Below are 21,470 nucleotides of genomic sequence, written 5' to 3' on the forward strand. Positions count from 1 at the left end.
AAAGTAAATCGTTTCTCAAGGACAAATTATAAAAAAAAGACTTGAAATAATGCCTACGATTAACAGGAGTAGCAGTACTATTAAAAAACAGAATGATTTTGTTGCTTTTATGAAAAAAACACAGTGATTGTAATACAAATATCAAAAATGATCTATCCAAATATATCGCTATCCAAATACCAAAAAGTCTTTATATAACACATGGTTATACTAATTAGGACCTGTATAAAAATTATTTTCTTCAGCAGATTTTATTCATTCCCCGACGAGAAGCTGTTTGTATGATAGTGCATTTAAACATTTAGTGTTTATGAAAGAAAAATTTTACTTTACTTATTGATGTACTGACGATACCGATGTACTGATGATATTGACTACTTTGTAATATGTATTTTTTATTTTAAATAAAAATAGTTAAAATACCGTAACAGGTCAATTGAAAAGTTCCCGGCCTACCATAGTAAAACACATTTGTTTGGTAAAAATAGTTTTTTTTTATTTAACATAATTCCCTTCAAGGGTGATACACTGATTATAGCGACCCTCCAACTTTTCGATACCATTTTTGTAGTACGATTTGTCCTTTGCTTCAAAATAGGTGAAAATTTCTTCCTAGCGAGCATTCTTTTGAGATCTGAGAACAGGAAATAGTCGCCTGGAGCCAGCCCTGGAGAAAACGGTGGATGAAGATGCGAAGACCAATTTATGGATATTTGACACGGTGCATTGTCTTGGTGAAGCAGCACTCTTTTTCTTCAAATGCGGCGGTTTTTCGGCGATTTCGTCTTTCAAACGCTCCAATAACGCTATGTAATAGTCGCTGTTGATGGTCCTTCCTTTTTCAAGGTAGTTAATGAAAATTATTCTATGCGCATCCCAAATTACAGACGCCGTAACTTTGCCAGCCGACTGTAGAGTTTTCCCACGCTTTGGAGCAGGTTCATCCTGAACAGTCCACTCGGATGACTGTAAATTGGACTTAGGAGTGAAATAATGGAGCCATGTTTCATCCATTGTCACATATCGATGGAAAAACGGGGGTTTATTACGCTTGATCATCTTCAAACACTGCTCTGAATCATCAACTCGTCGTTGTTTTTGGTCAAAAGTGAGCTCTCGCGGTACCCACTTTGCACAGAGCTTTCTCATACCCAAATATTCGAAAATGATATGATATACACGTTCAGTTGATATCTTTAGAGTATCTGCTATTTCATTCAATTTCAATTTACCGTTATTCAAAATCATTTTGTGGATTTTTTAAATATTTTTGTAGGTAACAACCCCTTTTTGGCGTCCACTGCGTTCACCGTCTTCGGTACTTATTTCACCACGTCTAAACTTAGCATACCAATCCTTGATGGTTGATTTTCCTGGGGCAGTGTCCGGAAACTCGGCATCAATCCAAGTTTTTGCTTCAACTGTATTTTTCCCCTTCAAAAAGCAATATTTTATCAACACGCGAAATTCCTTTTATCCATTTTTTCACAATAACAAAAGTTGCTACACTCAAAATGTTATAATTCGCAAACTAGTGATCCGACAGCTCTCAAATTTATACACGCATCTTTTGAGGGTTAGAGCTAACTGAAAAACATATGAATTTAATTCTAGTAGCGCCATTTATGTGTCAGGTCGGGGACTTTTAAACTGACCTGTTATATTGTATTTCGTATATTAAATACATTAATTAAAACAAAAAAAATTGATTAAGAATGTCTTTTTAATTTTTTTGATAGTCTAGAACTTTTTAATTCGTTGTTTTGAGACATCTTGTATAACAACATTTAAAATTAGCTTGATCCACTTTTCAAGAACCTTTTATATGCATAAAAATGGTAAAAATAAGATAAATATGTTTTAACCCACCACTGATCGAGGGGTGAACGTTAGGGTGGATAGGTTATCTACCCCTTTGACGTAGGGGGAGTGTTAGGGGGGCACAGGTGTATAGTTTCGTTCGACCACAGCGGGGAATATATTGAGGTTGAAAGCAATACTACCTGTTTAACCTTTTTGGAAAATTGGTAAATCAATTTACCGACGTTTTCGGTGGTACGGGATGGGGATAAAACGGTCGTGCATGTGTCGTTATACCGGGCCGTCCAATAAGTTCCGTCGTTCGATAAATAACGCATTATTTTATGGTTATATTATAATTCCGTTTCACAGCAAAAAGCCTGTATAAAAGATTGATTTGGATATCGATATAAAATTCACCATGTCGCTCATTTTTCAACATGTACAACGTGGGGCAAAAATCCCGCTAACATTTTGATTGCCTATAACTTTGCTCAAAGAAAAGATAAGTAAGTTTGGTTTCCATAGAGAGTTTATTTGGTCTTTATTATGTAAAATCGTTGTGATTGAAAAATTATATCAGCTAACGCACTTTTTATAACGCACTTTTCATGACATCCTACAACATCTGAGACTGAATTTCTTCAATTTCGTGTCGAGAATTGTCTTCAAGATGTTGAATCGTTTAGGCTTATTCCCATATACTTTTACTTTTAAAAAACCCCATAAGAAAAAGTCTGGTGCTGTTAAATACGTAGATCTAGCCGGCCATGCTAAATGCCACTTCGTGAAATTAGTCCTCGTAGAAAAACGTCATTCAATAGTTGAATTGTTGAACGAGCTGTGTGTGCTGTGGCCCCATCTTGCTGAATCATATCCTGGTATCATTCAGCAGCAACATTAACAGCTACACCTTGGTCATTTTCAAAAAATTATGGACCAATGATGTTTCCAGCATGAATACCACACCATACTGTTGTTTTTAGTGGATGCAATGATGTTTCGTGAATTAACTGAGGAGTCTGTGTTCCCCAAAACCAACTCTTCTGTTTATTAACGTGGCCACTGAGAAGAAAATGAGCTTCATCGCTCATTATCAATTTAGACGGAAAATCTTCATTTTCACCAGACAGCCTTAGGATTGCATTACTGCATGCAAAAATGTGTAACTGGGAACCACGTCTCCGAATTGATGTTGAACGAGACATCCGTTGTCTTTCAGAACGAGGCCTGTCTACTGTCGTACGTCGATTAATCTGCCTGAAAGTATTGTCCGTCGATAGCAGCTACTGTTTACCTTTCTTTCTTTATATATGACTCATATGTCAGAACAAGTGGTAATCAAAAGGAGCAAAAGGGCGGATCGTGCTACCTTCCCATATTAATGTTTCCAAAGGTTTTCATCGATTTTGCAGCATGTGTGTCTTGTGTTGTCTTACTACAAGTAATCGATAGCGATTCTCCTAGATGGTTTCACCTAGAAATGCCTTCTGAACGTCTTCTGTCTTAGGTGTCCAAGTTACCACTCTTAAAACATCGAAACACCCGTATTCAGACACGTATTGACACATCTCAATATTAGATGACCTTCAGCCGTCTTGTAAATCTTATTCCTCAGAAGTAAATTAGAAAAAACATGAAATAATGCCTAGTAATAACAGTAGCAGTATTAGTAAAATGATGATTATATGATGATGCCCAATCATTGATATTAAAAATAGAGTTAGAGTTATTTTGAAGCAAAATCTTCAAAATAATCGTCGATGCCCCACATTATATCTCCAATAAACTGATTTAGCGTGATATCCCCATAAAACCCATAACAAGTGTGATTGGGAGTGTTAGTGAGAAGTACTCTGTAAGACTATTAGTGCATCCCAATGCACTCGCCAAATAGTTAAATGTGCGCGATCACAGCATGGCTCAAACGCAAACTACCATATGAACTGGTTAATAGACACATAGAGTGAAATTTAATAATTTCTAGAATAAGTTAGAATAGTCTTTAAAATAAGTTAGAATAGTATCTGGAATAAGATTTAGATTATAAGTTATACAGTAGATCACTTACTGAAGTGATCTTCTACATATCAGGATGGTTATATTATATAACTAAAATCATATAATAATACTTATTACCCACGGGCAGATTGTTGACGTTTTAGAAAATTTTAAAAAAAGAAACTCTAACCATTCTGGCAGTAATATAATATTTTGATAGTTCAGTTTGTTGTTTCGGTAACACATTTTGTAGCTTATGAACAAGGCCATCATACCTTATCGAAGGCTATCTTCATAGGCTTCCTCAATTACATCTATTATTCTATGAACCCAATTGTTGAATGTTTGTTAATAAACTCGAACTGGTATGTAGGCGTTAAGTTTTTTCTCTCTACAATTTCTTATTAATAAAATTTTAATTTCTATTTCACTAAGTTATGTTATACATTTTTAATCCCATATATCGCGTTCTACTGCGATATAATCGAAACGGACAGGGAGCCTGGAAATTTAGCGGTCCACAGGAGGAAAGACCGGCCGATGAAATGTGGACGCTTCGCAGGTGGCCGAATGGCAAGCCGAGATAACCTGAGCGCGGGAGGCCATGGATAACAATTGAAAGGCGGCGACGAAGCGGCGTGGGATGCGAGGCGAAGCGTGAGGGCCGTCTGGGGGGAGCCGGGGGACGGGGCGGCGGACCGCCTAGAAAACGTGCTCGCTAAGATCCAGGGACAGTCTGTTGTTTTTCCTCTGATAGAACTAGCAAATAAATCGTGCCGCGTCAGAAAGCAAACGGCGCTGGGTATGCGCGCATATGGAACAACATTTTCTTTGGGTAATGTAATCAAAATAGTCTTTTTTCTCGCACGGGGCACGGCTGTCCTCGATAAATCGGGAGTAGTGGCTATTTCCGGAGAATCCTAACTGGTATTCGGTGAACTTCGGTTGTTTCCGTCTGATTATGCGGCGTTGCCATTTACAAGCAATGGAGAGGTTGAATCCAACGAACTACAACGGCCAGTTATCTTTTCTAAGCTTAAATTTTTTTTGTACTGTTCATATTTTGATTATAAATGGTAAGCAGTAGTGGATAAATAATCGATTTGTGGATATTATCAACATATGTCAATGGACAAGAAATTCCATCCAGGTGCATATCGATTCAATTTTTATTTTAGATTCCCAAATTTGATACAATTCTATAGCGAAGTATTTATATTTTAGGCATAGTTGACTCTGCTAGAGTAAAAATAGGAATAAATATGACTTTCAGCGCCCTTTATGTTCTTCAAAGGTTTATAAGACTACAGAAAATGATAATAGGCTTATTGGTATATCACAATTGTATTCGAGAGTAACTGGAAATGAAATGTATAAACTTATGAAATGCCATTCATAAGACGCCATCATCCTTCATGACAACGCTAGGTCACATACCGCAGTTTTAACAGCAGCAACAGTAGCAGTTTTACTTATTGCTCAAATTGGAAGAATTTTTTTTTCGTTTGCTATTTCTGCAGAGTAGAGGAAATAGTAGGCTGTACACGCCATTTCCTTTGCAATTGGAAGAAATGCACAAACATCCTCCTTATAGCCCTGACTGGTCATCTTGATCGCCCTTGAAAGAATCCCTTAGAGACAATACAATTGAAAGCAATGAAAAAGTAGAGGAGTATGTGTGCAATTTGTCCTCAAACGATTTGATTCCTCCTCGTAGAATTGTCATAAAGTAGTTTTTCAAAATTAGTGATACTGCCTATTGTGGGGCGTCAATCAGTCGGTGATTCCGGTCACGGTGACGTCATAAAACAAAAATCATCGGCCATTTTAACGAGAAAAACGTGCAACGACCATTTCGGCCACGGCAATTATTAGCAGCAGGCTCGCGATTCGGCCAGCATGACGTCCTGCGGCATCCCGGCTTTTTTGTGTGTCTGCGTACGCGTACGTGTATGTGCCCGATGGAGATCGCCATTTTTGAAATCGTAATTAATACGCGCCCAACATCATAGATGGCCGCGTCTCCGTAATTCACGTTTAGTGCGCCTTTTTTTCAAAGAAATATCGCTATAGATATAGTGTAATCCTGAAAGTCCAAGAATATCCCTACAAGCAAGAGAACAATATGTAGTGTACGATGGGTTCGTTCTGCGCATGCCCAAGAAGACAATCTACATCTGATTGTTTATTGTTTGCGATTTTCTAAGGTTATGTTTTCACTTACTTGTTGATTTCTTAAATGCGATTGTAGAAACTTGATGAAAATCAAAAAAAAATTACAAAACACTAATTGTTTTATTAGTAGTCAAAGATATAAGCAAAATTAACTGAATAATATATTTTAATCCCTGTTGGTTTACTATATATACTATATATATTTTAGAGAGAGAGAGAGAGAGAGTCTATTCAAAATGTATTTGTATATATAGTGATGTTTAATGTATTGCCTAACGCAATTTGTAAATTTTATAACCCTAACCTATAAACTATTATAGCTATGGAATTAACTGTAGTTTTTAAATGTACTATAATGTTAAGATAAATTATATTTGATAACATTTTTTTTTCAATTATTTTATTTAGAATCGAATTTTGTTGCATTTCAAAGTCAAACTGAACTAAAACTCAGAGTTGATGCGGCAACAGTTTGTAAATTATAGCATTTTGAGTGAAGCAACTTTTGTTATTATGAAAAAAGTGATAAAAAGGAATTTCTAGTGTTGATAAAATATTGCTTTTGGAAGGGAAAAAATACAGTTGAAGTTAAAACTTGGCTTGATGCCGAGTTTCACTGTCCCAGGAAAATCAACCATCAAGGATTGGTCTACTAAGTTTAGACGTGGTGAAGTGAGCACCGAAGACGGTGAACGCAGTGGACGCCCAAAAGAGGTTGTTACCGACAAAAACATTAAAAAAATTGACAAAATGATTTTGAACGACCGTAAATTGAAATTGAATGAAATAGCAATACTCTAAAAATATCAACTGAAAGTGTCCATCATATCATTTACGAATATTTGGATATGAGAAAGCTCTGTGTAAAGTGGGTGCATCGCGAGCTCACTTTTGCCAAAAAACAACGACAAGTTGATGATTCGGGCAGTGTTTAAATATGATCAAGCGTAATAAACCCGAGTTTTTGCGTTCACATATGTGACGATGGATGAAACATGGCTTCATCATTTCACTCCGAAGTCCAATCAATAGTCATCCAAGTGAACTGCACACGATTAACCCGCTCCAAATCGTGGGAAAAGCAAGAGTGGCGAGCAAGGTTATGGCGTCTGTATTTTCGGATGCGCATGGAATAACTTTCATTGGCTACCTTAAAAAAGGAAGGACCATCAACAGCGACTATTACATAGCGTTATTGGACCACATTTGAAGGACGAAATCGCTGAAAAAACGGCCGCATTTAGAGAAAAGAAAATGTTGCTTCACCAAGAGAATGCACCGTGTCACAAGTCAGTGAAAACGGTAACAAAAATCCATAAATTGGGCTTCGAATTGTTTCCTCATCCACCGTATTCTCCAGATCTGGCACCCAGCGACTATTTCTAGTTCTCAGATCTCAAAAGAATGCTCGCTGGGAAGAAATTTTCATCGAATGAACAGGTGATCGCCAAATCTGAGGCCTATTTTGATGGAAATGACAAATCATACTACAAAAATGGTATCGAAGAGTTGAATGGTGGCTATAATGAGTGTATCACCCTTGTAGGGAATTATGTTGAATAAAAAAAAATAATTTTGCCAAAAAAAGTGTTTTACCATGATAGGCCGGAGACTTCTCAATTGACCTGTTAAATATTATAAAATTATATATATATATATATATATATATATATATATATATATATGAAGTTTTAGAAAATGTATCGTGTTCTGTGATATATCAATCCAGCTCGCCCACTTAACAAAAACAAGACGGTAAAAGTAAACACTGACCAGAAGCAACTTGACGGGTTCGAAAAAGTTTCGAAACTGGCAAATTCTCCTCTAGCCAACACATTCCAGATTGCGTTCATTGTTTATCCGTTGGTTACGCAAGGCGTGACGGCGTGACGTCGAATGTTGCCCGATGCCTTCTGCTGGCTGGAGATCGACTCGACGAGATGTGCAGGTACGGGATATCGGGCTTGTTGCTTGCTGCCGCCGATTTATTTTCATAACTTGAAGCCGGTAAAAATGCGTAGTGGTCTGGAGAAGATCTTAGAGTTCGGGATCTTCGAATATTAACATGTACGGGATGTAGAACGGGATTATTCTAAAGAGTGTACTTATTCAAGTCTTCCAGCTTTTATTTCAGATGAAGCTTGCGTTATAATAAAGTTCTCATGATGTTATTCTCATCAAAACCATAGCACAACCCCCTCATCTTTATATCTAATTATTTGAATGTCTTACGAAAGAATTGGAACAGCCTTATTTTCTTTAATGTATTGTTAATACCACATACCTTTGAAAATAAAATACATACGGTAATGAATAATTACCTACATTATTCTATGTAGAATTGTATGTATCTCGCCATATTTTTATCTGTTTAGTCCCACTAGAAGAAAAGTTATAACAAAATCACTGAAAATTATCCACAATTCTCAATTTCTATGACCATATGAAGCAAAAGAAAAAATATACAAAACACTGTATAATTTGGATTCATACAAAAATGACAGAATATATACATATCCACCTGTATGAAACCATCAGAAAACTATTTCATTTCTATATTTAAATAGTTGAGAATTTATTAATATAACCTTATTTTCTTCAATATCTAATTATTCTGACATATCTTTGAAAATAAAATAGATACGGTAATGAATAAATACCTACATTATTCTACGTAGAATTTTATCTATCTCGCCATATTTTTATCTGCTTAGTCTCACTAGAAGAAAAGTTATAACAAAATCACTGAAAATTATCCAAAATTCTCAATTTCTATGACCATATGAAGCAAAAGAAAAAATATACAAAACACTGTATAATTTGGATTCATACAAAAATGACAGAATATATACATATCCACCTGTATGAAACCATCAGACAACTATTTCATTTCTATATTTAAATAGTTGAGAATTTATTAATACAACCTTATTTTCTTCAACATCTAATTGTTCTGACATATCTTTGAAAATGAAATAGATACGGTAATGAATAAATACCTACATTATTCTACGTAGAATTTTATGTGTCTCGCCATATTTTTATCTGCTTAGTCCCACTAGAAGAAAAGTTATAACAAAATCACTGAAAATTATCCAAAATTCTCAATTTCTATGACCATATGAAGCAAAAGAAAAAATATACAAAACACTGTACAATTTGGATTCATACAAAAATGACAGAATATATACATATCCACCTGTATGAAACCATCAGACAACTATTTCATTTCTATATTTAAATAGTTGAGAATTTATTAATACAACCTTAATTTATTCAATATCTAATTATTCTGACATATCTTTGAAAATAAAATAGATACGGTATTGAATAAATATCTACATTATTCTACGTAGAATTTTATGTATCTCGCCATATTTTTATTTGCTTAGTCCCACTAGAAAAAAAGTCATAACAAAATCATTGAAAATTATCCAAAATTCTCAATTTCTATGACTATATGAAGCAAAAGAAAAAATATACAAAACACTGTACAATTTGGATTCATACAAAAATGACAGAATATATACATATCCACCTGTATGAAACCATCAGACAACTATTTCATTTCTATATTTAAATAGTTGAGAATTTATTAATACAACCTTAATTTATTCAATATCTAATTATTCTGACATATCTTTGAAAATAAAGTAGATACGGTAATGAATAAATACCTACATTATTCTATGTAGAATTTTATATATCAGGCCATATTTTTATTTGTATAGTTCTAGTAGAAGAAAAGTTATAACAAAATTACTGAAAGTTACTAAAAATAGTCAATTTTTAGTAATTTTCAACATGTCAAAATATCATTAAAATAACAAAATATATACGTTTCCACTTCTAAAAAAATTATTGCGTAACCCTTTCTTTCCTATACCTAAACCTTTGAGGGTTTAAAATACTTTTAAAATAATATTAAATTACTTTTATATATATTCGGAAGTAATGTAAACAAATATTATCATTCAAATAAAACAAGTTGGAAAGAATTAACTTACTAGATGGTAGTTCCATGAATATAAGACTAATAGATATAGGATTCAGATAGTTCTGAAAGTACACAAGTTTAAAACCATGCCGAACCAACTTATACTGTGATTTTTAATATTTTATTAACAGTCTCGTCGTGACTGATATAAAAGCAATTTTCCTGTTCTAACGTATGAAGCCTGTCGAACACAACGAGAAATAGAGCTAGTTACTTTGAATGATTTATACTTATTGGAGACATTTGAAAGTCCAGAATAACAACACTTAAAATATTTTTAAAAAACAATAACATTATCAAATATCTAAGTATGCCATGCAATAATAATCTGTCCTTACTTACCTTTCTCATATTCGATCACCGTTATGAATCAGAGTACCTTACGAATAGGCCGAAAACATGACAGGTCGGTAAACAAATGAAAAGCGTGTGGGGTAGCGTGGACCGTCGAAGGAGGCGTCTGCTGCGTCTGGCGTCCCGACGCTAACTGTGCGTCGGAACTACACGTCCCCATACCGAAGCAAGCAACAGAGCGTGCCATTCTTGCGATTTTTGGGGATTAGTTCCGATCTATCGGCATAAGACAGTTGTTCGGCAAGTAACGAGAGAGAGAAAGGGCGGCTGGCGAGAGGGAGAGAGGGGAAGGGGGCGTGTTTATCATTTAAAATCAACATAAAAATAATGAAAATTATCGATAGTCTTTAACCGTGCTGACGAACGCCGATGCCTGTATAATTATATACAAGGTGTTTCAAACGATTTTGTGTTCATGTTTAGTAGATTAATTAAGAAAAATTCCATAGAGGCAACAAGAATTTAGACTATTTTTTAAATTTTATTCATTATACGAGGGTCACTATTTATATTTCGGTAATTGGCAACAATGTTATCTGAGTCCATCTGACGGTTCCGTCGTAAAGTTTGACATTTTTGACGATATACGTACACAGGACACTTTGTCGCACGGACGCTATTTTATATTTCGTCTCGGCAAAAAATGGAACTGAGTCGTGAACATTTTCGTGCGATGATTTTTTACGATTTTCGACGTGCATTATCACAACAAGAGTGCATCAATCAACTTAATTTGTCTTCTGCCGATGAAGCTCCACCAAAATCCACCGTGTATCGCTGTCATCCAAAATGAACTGTTGTGCCAGAAAACATCGATGCTGTGTGTGAAATGATCTAAGCATTAGTTCCACCAACATATATGAGATTTTACATAAACACTTAGCTGTGCGAAAGTTACGTTCGTGTTGGATGCCACTCAATTTGACAATCGCTCAAAAAAAGGCTCGTGTCGATTGGTGCAAAGAAATGCTTAAGAAATTCAATCGCGGTGCTTCGAAAGACATTTATAAAACCGTGACGGGTGACGAATCATGGATATATTCGTATGAGCCCGAAAGTAAGCAGCAGTCGACTGTACAACAAAAATTGTTCGCGTACAAAACACTTCAAAGAAAATGGTGGCCTGTTTCTTCGGGAAAACTGGTCATATTGCAACAGTGCCTCTAGAGTATCGTAGAACAGTAAATTCTGACTGGTACATTCGTTTGTCATTTGTTTGCCAGAAGTCTTCGGTGAAATAAGGAAAACAAACAATAGGCGCCGGATTGTTCTTCATCATGACAATGCGATCTATCACACATCGGCTCAAACAAGAGACTATTTGAGCGCTCAAAACATGGAATTGATGGGTCATCCGCCGTACAACCCTGATTTGGCACCCAATGACTTCTTTTTATTCCCATCAGTGAAGAATAAACTGCATGGTCAACGATTTTCATCACCCGAAGAAGATATTCGAAAACTACTCGGAGATTTAAAAGACCAGTTATTAGAGTACCGCCTATTGAAAATTATCAAAATGAATAGGTGGGACGAAACGATGAAAAAACCCGAATTATTCGCAGAACATTTAGCTAATGTATTCTAACCAAATGATATAGTATCTACAGTAGATATAAATCCTATCTATCGGTCCTATGTCAGCTACAAATCTTGTTGTAGAGTTGCCACAGATATTGACAACAACCTTAATCATAAGAAGGCTTTTGAAATTGATGATATTTCACCTGGGTTGTTAAAGAGCTTCCATGATCATTAATAATCATGTTGACATATATATGCTGCTGTTAGAACATATTGAACCATTTATAGAAACAGCAGATTTCCAGTTTGGACTGCAAAATCACCAGCCGACAATCGACCAAGCGCACAGTAGAGTAGAGTAGAGTGACAGCGGTTGTTGAAAAGGTAATAAAAAAAATACTACAGCCCTGAGTGCCTCACAAGCTTTTAACCGGATATGTCATTTGGGATTATTCTACAAAATGAGCAAATAGTTACCACGGAATTACTGTCGACTGCTGGAATTATATCTTTTCGAAAGAAAATTTAGAATCTCACGTGAAGAGACATTCTTAATATTTAAACCTATTTCAGCTGTAGTTCCACTGGGTAGTGCTTGGGACCACTCTTATATCTGCTCTATACTGATAATATCCCAACAACAAAAGGAACAGTACTGGGAACATTTACGGACGATACAGTTACCATGGCAAAAGAGTTTGAACAAATGAACTAGGGACTAGAAACTTCAGATTAATAGCTCCAAATCTGTCCATGTTAATTTTGCGTTGCGGCGAAATGACAAAAACCCAATTATATCACTTGACGAATTCCCAATTCCTCAAGCAGAATCAGCTAAATACCTCGGAATATATCTCGATGGTACTGAAGAGATCATGTTAGATAAAATGCAGAGCAGATTAGACTCAAAGTTAAACAACTGTATTAGTTACTCGAAAGATACGCTCAACTTGATCTCTTGAAAATCAAAGAGATTGGTTTATCAGTCAATCATAAAGTCAATTTGGATCTATGGGATGCAAATATGGGGTTGCACTAAAACATCTACCCCAAAACAGAGTTCTGAGCTGCACGATGACCTCGAAATCAAATCGGTACATGAAGTGATGCAAGATTTCGAGTTAATACATGAAATAAGGTTGCTAAATCACAGCAATATGGAGGCAATACAGCTACTGAACAACACTCAGGAAAACATATGATTGAAGCGAATCAAACCTCACGAACTTGTTTAGTATATAAGTGTATTTCTAACGTTAGTTTAAGTAAATTAGTTTTATTATAATTTGGGAAATGCGTACTGATGTATTAATCCCATACTCGTCTTGCTAGTGTACTAATGCAAGTATAGTCTATTCAAAGTTTTTTGGTTCATACGTCATCAAGATTTTTAATGTATTGTCTGCCACAAATTGTAAATTCGGTTTAGAATCAGACAATATTTTCCTTCTCATTTTATTCTAGTTAAAAAGAGACACAATTCAGTTTGATTAGTTCAAAAACGTAAACGAATGAGCCTGTCGAAGTCGTACGGTTGTCAGACGTATGCAAAATTCCTGAAAGCTATAGTGATAAGAGATTATAACTGTAACCTATAAACTATTGTGGCTGTATAATTAACTGTAGTTTTTAGATATACTATAATGTTAAAATAAATTATATTTAATAACATTCTTGCTTAATTATTTTATTTAGATTAGTATTTTGTTGTACGTCAAAGCCAAACTGAACTAAAACTCTAAGCGTTGATGCGGCAACATTGCGACATTTTGACGGCACAAATTTAGATGACGTATGTACAAAATAACTTTGAATATACTGTAGAAGTAAGATGTAATTAATTTTAAAAAATTGTATTATTCAACTAATAAATCGAGTATTAAAAGCTAATTAAACATAGCGGGAGGTGAATATGAAAAACGTAAAGAGAATTAGCATATAATTTCCGTATTTCACATAATGTGTTTTTAATATTTCAGGAGCAGCAGCTCGGACGCATCTGGAGTCGGGTGTGCGGCAGATGCGGTCCAAACGGTGCCCCAGAGATGTGGAATAAGAAAAATCCGCTCCGAGAATAATGTATGGAATTAAAATATATTTCTTGGTCTGTGCTCACACTGATTGCATTTTCGTTAACATCAAGGGATGCGATGTTTGTAATTGTTTATGGAGTAAAGGCTGACTAAAGAGATTTAGTAAATTACTCTTAAGTAAAAAGTACAAGAGGTAAGTCACCCAGCTGCTTAAGCATTCTCTCATGGATATTGTTGGTATGATTGATATGACGCTTTAATTGCTTTCATAAATTGCAATACTTAGTCAAAGTTAAATACGGCAACATTGCACGTAAACATAAGTTCAAATGACGTCAGTTCATAGCGTTCCGACTAGGGATTTTTTTTATAACATCTTTTTAGATACGCTTAGTAGAGTCTTAATTATAAATTAATTTATTACTACTTTTCATTTGTACTTGGATTAATTCACAAGCAAGACGAGTGCGAGAAAATGCATCAATATGTATTACAATAACTTAAGCTATGATTTACACCAAAGGTATACATTTTATATAAGTTATGGTTTGGTTCGCTTCAATCTCCTGAAATCCTGCGCTCTGTCCAGCAGCTGTATTGCTTCCACGTTAGTATGATTTAGTAATATTCTTTCGTATTTCAGGGCGAAATCTTGGATAACTTTGCAAATCCATTTGATTCGCAGATCATCGTGTAGTTCTTCGTTGGTTACGTAGCTATAGGCATTGGTGCTCAGTCGAAGAGCCTTGTTTTGACAGCATTGGATGACTAGCTGATTTGAATTTTTAGTGCAACCCCATATTTAAACCCCATAGGTCCAAATTGGCTTTATAATTGTATTATAGATCAACCTCTTTGATTTTAGATCAAGTTGAGAGTATCCTCCGACTAACCAGTATAGTTGTTTCATTTTGGTTCTAATGGGTTTTGCTTTTTGTCTAACATGTTTCCGACTAGGGATGCCGACAAAATATCGATATATAAAATAGTGATATCGATAAAATATCGATATATCGATATTTTTTTCAAAAAAATTAACTGTATTTCTTAAACATTATAAAAAACCATTTCATTATTTTTAATAAACTTCCAAATTAGTATTTAATTTTAAAGTATTAGTATATTTTAGTATTTAACTATAAGGGTATATTAAAATTATCAATATATGTTGCAAAATATTATAAATTTTTTTCCTGCGATGTATCGATATATCGATATTTTTCTCGGTGGTCGACACCCCTAGTTCTGACTACTACCTGCTTAATTCCACCGAGTAATTCAACAATGAGCTATGTAAAAATAACGAAAGTAAAATAACTACCACATAATACATATAAAATTCACCGTCAAAGAAGCTCAACAAGTAATAACAGGTCAATTGAAAAGTCCCCGGTCATCCATAGTAAAAGAATGGTTTATTGGCAAAATTATTTTTTTTGTTCAACATACTTTCCTTCAAGGGTAATTTTTGTAGCACGATTTGTCCTTTGCTTCAAAATAGACCTCAGTTTCGGCGATAACCTCTTCATTCGACGAAAATTTCTTCCCAGCGAGCATTCTTTTGAGATCTGAGAACAGGAAATAGTCGCTGAGGGCCAAATCTGGAGAATACGGTGGATGAGGAAGCAATTCGAAGCCCAATTCATGGATATTTGCCCTTGTTTTCACTGATTTGTGATACAGTGCATTATTTTGGTGAAGCAGCACTTTCTTTTTCTTCAAATGCGGCCGTTTTCGACGATTTCGTCCTTCAAATGGTCCAATCTTATATATAAAAATGAATCGCAAAATATGTTCCTAAGCGCATAACTCAACAACGCCTGGACCAATTTGGCCAAATCTTTTTTTAAAATGTTCGTTGAAGTTCAGGGATGGTTTTTACGGCGAGAAAAATTAGAATTATTGCTGGAAAAACCCTAAAAATAGCCCTTTTTGTTTGAATTTGTTTCGTGTATCAGTTGACAATTCATCTGTCATCTGTCAAAAGTCATCTGTAACAGACAACTTTTTTTTTTTAAATTTGATATGACTTGAACTCAAATCCTTTTAATCCGTACGAATTGTTTTATTTATTTAAAATTTTTTATTTGTTTAAAATTTTATTCAAATTTTAAATAAATAAAACAATTCGTACGGCTTAAAAGGATTTGAGTTCAAGTCATATCAAATTTAAAAAAAAAAGTTGTCTGTTACAGATGACTTTTGACAGATGACAGATGAATTGTCAAGTGATACACGAAACAAATTCGTATATCGTGTTTTGTGCAGAGTGTTTAGTTAGTTAGTGTTTGTTTAGTTCGTGATTAGTGAAAAAATAATTTATATTTGATATGCCTCCTATAAGACGAAGCAATTTAGGTAGAAGAACCAGAAATGCTATAAACCAAGCTAATTACCGATCTAATCGTACTGCACAAGAACGTGACGACGGAAATGAACGTGAAAGAATTCGGATATCACAAACGCGTGAAGCGCGAGCGCGACATTCAACTAATAATCGCGCAAGTTTGAATCCAGCTGCTTTCAGTTACGATGTGTCAATTGACTACAGTAACTACCAATGTGTTGTTATTGGTTCTATGAACTTGGTTTGCTCACACTGTAAGGCATTAAAATACAAAAACGAAGCCAATGGATTGTGTTGCGCAAATGGTAAAGTGAAATTGATACAATTGGATCCACCACCAGAACCATTGTACTCATTGGTTTCAGGAATAGGAACAGATTCTATACACTTTTTGACACATATTCAACAATATAACAATTGCTTTCAAATGACTTCATTTGGGGCAACAAATGCAGTTCGGGAAAATTTTATGCCAACTTTCAAGGTATGTATTATAGCAGTTACTCATAATTATTTTAGCGAACAAAATTTTCTGTCACCAAAGTTAAGATGTGTTACTAATCTTCAATTTCTTAATCATTACGAAATATATCACTTAGTCATCATATTATATGGTGATTCAGTTTCAGTGACACTTTTATTATATTTTATATTTGATAGATATTAGTTAAAACTAAATATATACTTTTTAAGATCAAATATTATTTAAGTTTGATCATTGACAATCCATTAATTTATACCACACCATAATATTTTTTTTATTTACAGATAAAAGGGCAAATATATCACAGAGCAGGTTCACTGTTACCAGTGTCAGATAGCGACAACAAATTCCTGCAAATTTATTTTATGGGCAATTCACCACAAGAAATTGATCTGCGTTGTGCACATAACAATTTAGTAAAAAGGTCTATTGTAGAACAATTACAAACTTTATTTCATCAACACAATCAATTGATTATATTGTTTAAAACTGCCCTGGATCTGATGCCATCCGATAATCACAAAATTGTAATCAGAGCTGATAAAACACCTGCAGGTCAACATACAAGACGTTTTAATGCACCAACTATTGATGAAGTTGCTGTCGTTGTAGTTGGAGAAAACTTGGAATCCCGTGATATTGTTTTACATCGTCGGAATGATCAATTACAACGTATAAAGGAAACACACCGCTCATATGATGCACTGCAATATCCCATTATATTTTGGCAAGGTGAAGATGGCTACGATTTCTCAATAAAAATGATAAATCCCATTACAGGTAACTAAAATATTAGTTTAGCTATGGCGATAATATCTCAGTCACTATATTACGTATTTTAATTTTATATTTGAATGTTATTAAAACAAAATCTATTTACAGGTTCTGAAACCAACAAAAAAGTCAGTTCAATGAACTATTCATACCGCCTAATGATTCGGGAAAATGAAGATAATCACATATTGAAATGTCGGCGATTATATCACAAATATGTTGTTGACATTTATGTTAAAATTGAAACGGAGAGATTAACATTCATCAGGTTGAATCAAACCAAACTCCGATCTGAAGAGTATATTCACCTTCGAGATGCGATTAATACTGATGGAAATGCACAGAATGTCGGTCGGATGACTATTCTTCCAGCAACATACATCGGAAGCCCTCGGCATATGCACGAATATACTCAAGATGCCATGTCGTATGTTCGTCATTATGGTACAGCAGATTTGTTCATCACATTTACATGCAATCCGCAATGGATGGAAATTAAGCAGGAGTTATTCCCTGGGCAATCACCCATTGATCGTCATGATATTACAGCCAGAGTCTTTAGACAAAAGTTGAAATCTTTAATGAATTTCATCGTAAAACATAATGTGTTTGGTGAGACACGCTGCTGGATGTATTCTGTGGAGTGGCAGAAACGAGGATTGCCACATGCACACATTTTGATTTGGTTGGTTGAAAAGATAAGGCCAAATGAAGTTGATGCAGTGATATCAGCTGAAATCCCTAATGTACAAGTAGATCCTGGATTGCATGAGGTAGTTATCAAAAACATGATACATGGTCCCTGTGGAACTCTTAATCAAAATTCACCGTGTATGATGGATGGTAAATGTTCAAAACGATATCCACGGACATTAATATCGGAAACAATTACTGGTAATGACGGTTATTCATTGTATCGTCGCAGATCGACAGCAGACAATGGAAAATCAACAATTGTCAAATTAAATTAACAAGATATTGAAATAGATAATCGTTGGATTGTTCCATATTCACCCATTTTATCAAAGACATTCAAAGCACACATCAACGTTGAATCTTGCCATTCAGTGAAATCGATTAAATACATTTGCAAATATGTAACCAAAGGGAGTGATATGGCTGTGATTGGAATTGGTGCAGAGAATTCTAATGATGAAGTTACCCAATACCAAATGGGCCGCTATGTCAGTAGTAATGAAGCAGTTTGGCGAATATTTTCTTTTCCTATTCATGAGAGACACCCTTCTGTTGTTCACTTAGCTGTGCATTTAGAAAATGGACAAAGAGTGTATTTTACAGCACAGAACGCAGTACAAAGAGCTGCTCAGCCACCATCTACTACATTAACCAGTTTTTTTGAGACATGCCAAAACGATGATTTCGCACAAACATTGCTATATTCTGAAATGCCAAAATATTATACCTGGAATCAATCCTCAAGGAGATTTATACGACGGAAACAAGGAAAACCAGTTCCAGGATATACAGATGTATATTCCACCGATGCGATTGGCCGGATTTATTCAGTACATCCAAGCAATGATGAATGTTTTTATTTACGACTGCTATTAGTCAATGTACGTGGCCCAACATCATTCCAACAGTTACGAACTGTTGATGGTGAATTGTGTGGATCCTACAGAGAAGCCTGTCAACGTTTGCAATTGCTTGAAAATGACGCTCATTGGGATCAAACTCTCAATGATGCTGTAATATCATCACACACTCATCAAATACGAACATTGTTTTCTATAATCATATCTACATGCTTCCCATCAAACCCAATTGATTTGTGGATGAAGTACAAAGATTATATGTGTGATGATATTTTGTATCAAATACGGAATAGAATGGGAAATCCAAATATACAAATCAGTGAAGAAATTTACAATGAAGCATTGATTTCAATTGAGGACATGTGCTTGATAATGTCAAACAAACTATTAATTCAATTAGGCCTGACCGCGCCCAATCGTCCAATGCATGACGCTTTTAACCAAGAGTTGCATCGAGAAAGACTGTATGATCTCAACGCTTTGAAAGAATAAATTCAAACAAATCTTCCACTGTTAAATGAACAACAGAAGTATGTATTTGAAACTCTTATGAAAGTAACAAATGATGAAACTGGAGGGATTTATTTCTTAGATGCACCTGGTGGTACAGGAAAAACTTTTTTTATTTCATTAATATTAGCAACAATTCGCTCACAAAATAAAATTGCACTTGCACTCGCTTCGTCGGGAATCGCAGCAACTTTGCTTGAAGGTGGTCGAACAGCCCATTCAGCACTAAAATTGCCATTAAATATGCAAAGCAATGAAACTCCAACCTGCAACGTTTCGAAGAACTCTGCAATGGCAAAGGTTTTGCAGCAATGTAAATTGATTGTTTGGGATGAATGCACGATGGCACATAAAAAATCTTTGGAGGCTTTAGACAGAACCTTAAAAGATCTACGTAGCAATAATAACCGATTTGGTGGTGCAATGATTTTATTAGCAGGAGATTTTCGTCAAACATTGCCAGTAATTCCACGATCAACGCCAGCTGATGAACTCAATGCATGTCTAAAGTCCTCCAATTTGTGGAAACATGTTAAAGTACTTCATTTAAGCAAGAATATGCGTGTCGAGTTGCAAAATGACCAATCTGGAAACATATTCTCTAAACAACTCATTGACATTGGTAATGGCAAATTTCCTATAGACATGTTGACGGCTTGCTTTTGCTATGACTATAAACAAGTCCCAGGGGCAATCATTAAGTGTTTGTGGTATTAATCTAGAAAACCCATGTTTCTCACATGGTCAATTGTATGTTGCCTGTTCCCGTGTTGGAAAACCATCAGATTTGTTTATCTATGCGCCAGGTAATCAAACAAAAAACATCGTATACCACAAAGCAATATAATGATAATAATAATAATAATTATGATTCACATGATTAACAATAAAGCGATTACTTACTTTTCAATCCTTATATATGTTTTATTTAATTATTTTTTATTCACAACGCCCTATCACCAGGGTGATGGTTCTGTTCAGGAGAATTTTTTAAAATACGTAGGCACAAAAACTGCCACATTACAAATCTTTTTGACAGGACGAAGTCTGTCGGGTCAGCTAGTAACGCTATATAATAGTAGGTGTTGATGGTCCTTCCTTTTTCAAGGTAGTCAATAAAAACTATTCCATGCACATCCCAAAATACAGACACCATAACTTTGTCAGCTGAATGTTGTGTTTTCCCACGCTATGGAGCGGGTTAATCGTGTTCTTTGCTTCAAAATAGACCTCAGTTTCGTCGATCACTTCTTCATTCGACAAAAATGTCTTCCCAGCGAGCAGTCTTTTGAGATATGGGAACAGGAAATAATCGCTGTGGGCGAGATCTGGAGAATACGGTGGATGAGGAAGCAATTCAAAGCCCAATTCATGGATTTTTGACACGGTGCATTGTCTTGGTGAAGCAGCACTTTCTTTTTCAAGGTAGTCGGGGTTATTACGCTTTATCATCTTCAAACACTGTTCCGAATCATCAACTCGTCGTTGTTTTTGGTCAAAAGTGAGCTCGCGCGGCATCCACTTTGCACAGAGCTTTCTCATACCCAAATATTTGTGAATGATATGATACGTTCAGTTGATATCTATAGAATGTCTGCTATTTCATTCAGTTTCAATTTACGGTCATTCAAAATCATTTTGTGGATTTTTTAATGTTTTCGTCGGTAACCTCTTTTGGTCGTCCACTGCGTTCACCGTCTTCGGTGCTCATTTCACCACGTCTAAACTTAGCAATCCAATCCTTGATGATTGATTCTCCTGGGGCAGTGTCCGGAAACTCGGCATCAAGCCTCAACTGTATTTTTTCCCTTCAAGAAGCAATATTTTATCAACACTCGAAATTCCTCTTTATCCATTTTTTTTCACAATAACAAGAGTTGCTTCACTCAGAATAATATAATTCACAAACTAAAGA

The 21,470-nt window shown here is 35.2% G+C and overlaps 2 protein-coding genes across 3 annotated transcripts in view; one reads left to right on the forward strand and one right to left on the reverse strand.

The window, feature by feature from the left end:
- The window catches only part of nvy (CBFA2/RUNX1 partner transcriptional co-repressor nervy), a 38,581-nt gene extending 28,130 nt beyond the window's left edge, over nucleotides 1–10,451 (reverse strand). Inside the window, exon 1 of the mRNA XM_076412731.1 lies at nucleotides 10,316–10,451. Coding sequence (XP_076268846.1) covers nucleotides 10,316–10,324 — 9 coding nt within the window. The 5' untranslated portion in view covers nucleotides 10,325–10,451. The remainder of the gene's footprint in view (nucleotides 1–10,315) is intronic.
- A 5,974-nt stretch (nucleotides 10,452–16,425) lies between these two features.
- On the forward strand, nucleotides 16,426–18,472 carry LOC143200581 (uncharacterized). 2 transcript variants are annotated; one of them, XM_076411044.1, is made up of 4 exons: nucleotides 16,426–16,536; nucleotides 16,597–16,715; nucleotides 17,000–17,495; nucleotides 17,598–18,472. In XM_076411044.1, the coding sequence occupies exons 1-4, from the start codon at nucleotides 16,464–16,466 to the stop codon at nucleotides 18,458–18,460; spliced, it is 1,551 nt and encodes a 516-aa protein (XP_076267159.1). In that variant the 5' UTR covers nucleotides 16,426–16,463; the 3' UTR covers nucleotides 18,461–18,472. The 2 variants fall into 2 exon arrangements, with proteins under 2 accessions (XP_076267159.1, XP_076267157.1); XM_076411042.1 differs by having other exon boundaries at nucleotides 16,426–16,715.
- Nucleotides 18,473–21,470: the final 2,998 nt, after the last annotated feature.

This window comes from Rhynchophorus ferrugineus, unplaced genomic scaffold (genome assembly GCF_030347505.1).
Source record: "Rhynchophorus ferrugineus isolate W39M unplaced genomic scaffold, kcgeb_rfMv2 rfM8, whole genome shotgun sequence".
Taxonomy (NCBI): domain Eukaryota; kingdom Metazoa; phylum Arthropoda; class Insecta; order Coleoptera; family Curculionidae; genus Rhynchophorus; species Rhynchophorus ferrugineus.

Excerpts from the sequence above, each read along its gene's own strand:
- LOC143200581 (XM_076411042.1), top strand. The coding sequence starts at position 16,464 with ATGAACTTGGTTTGCTCACACTGTAAGGCATTAAAATACAAAAACGAA. Across the intron at positions 16,716-16,999 it reads ATTTTATGCCAACTTTCAAG|ATAAAAGGGCAAATATATCA; the intron begins GTATGTATTATA and ends TTTTATTTACAG. Across the intron at positions 17,496-17,597 it reads AATGATAAATCCCATTACAG|GTTCTGAAACCAACAAAAAA; the intron begins GTAACTAAAATA and ends ATCTATTTACAG.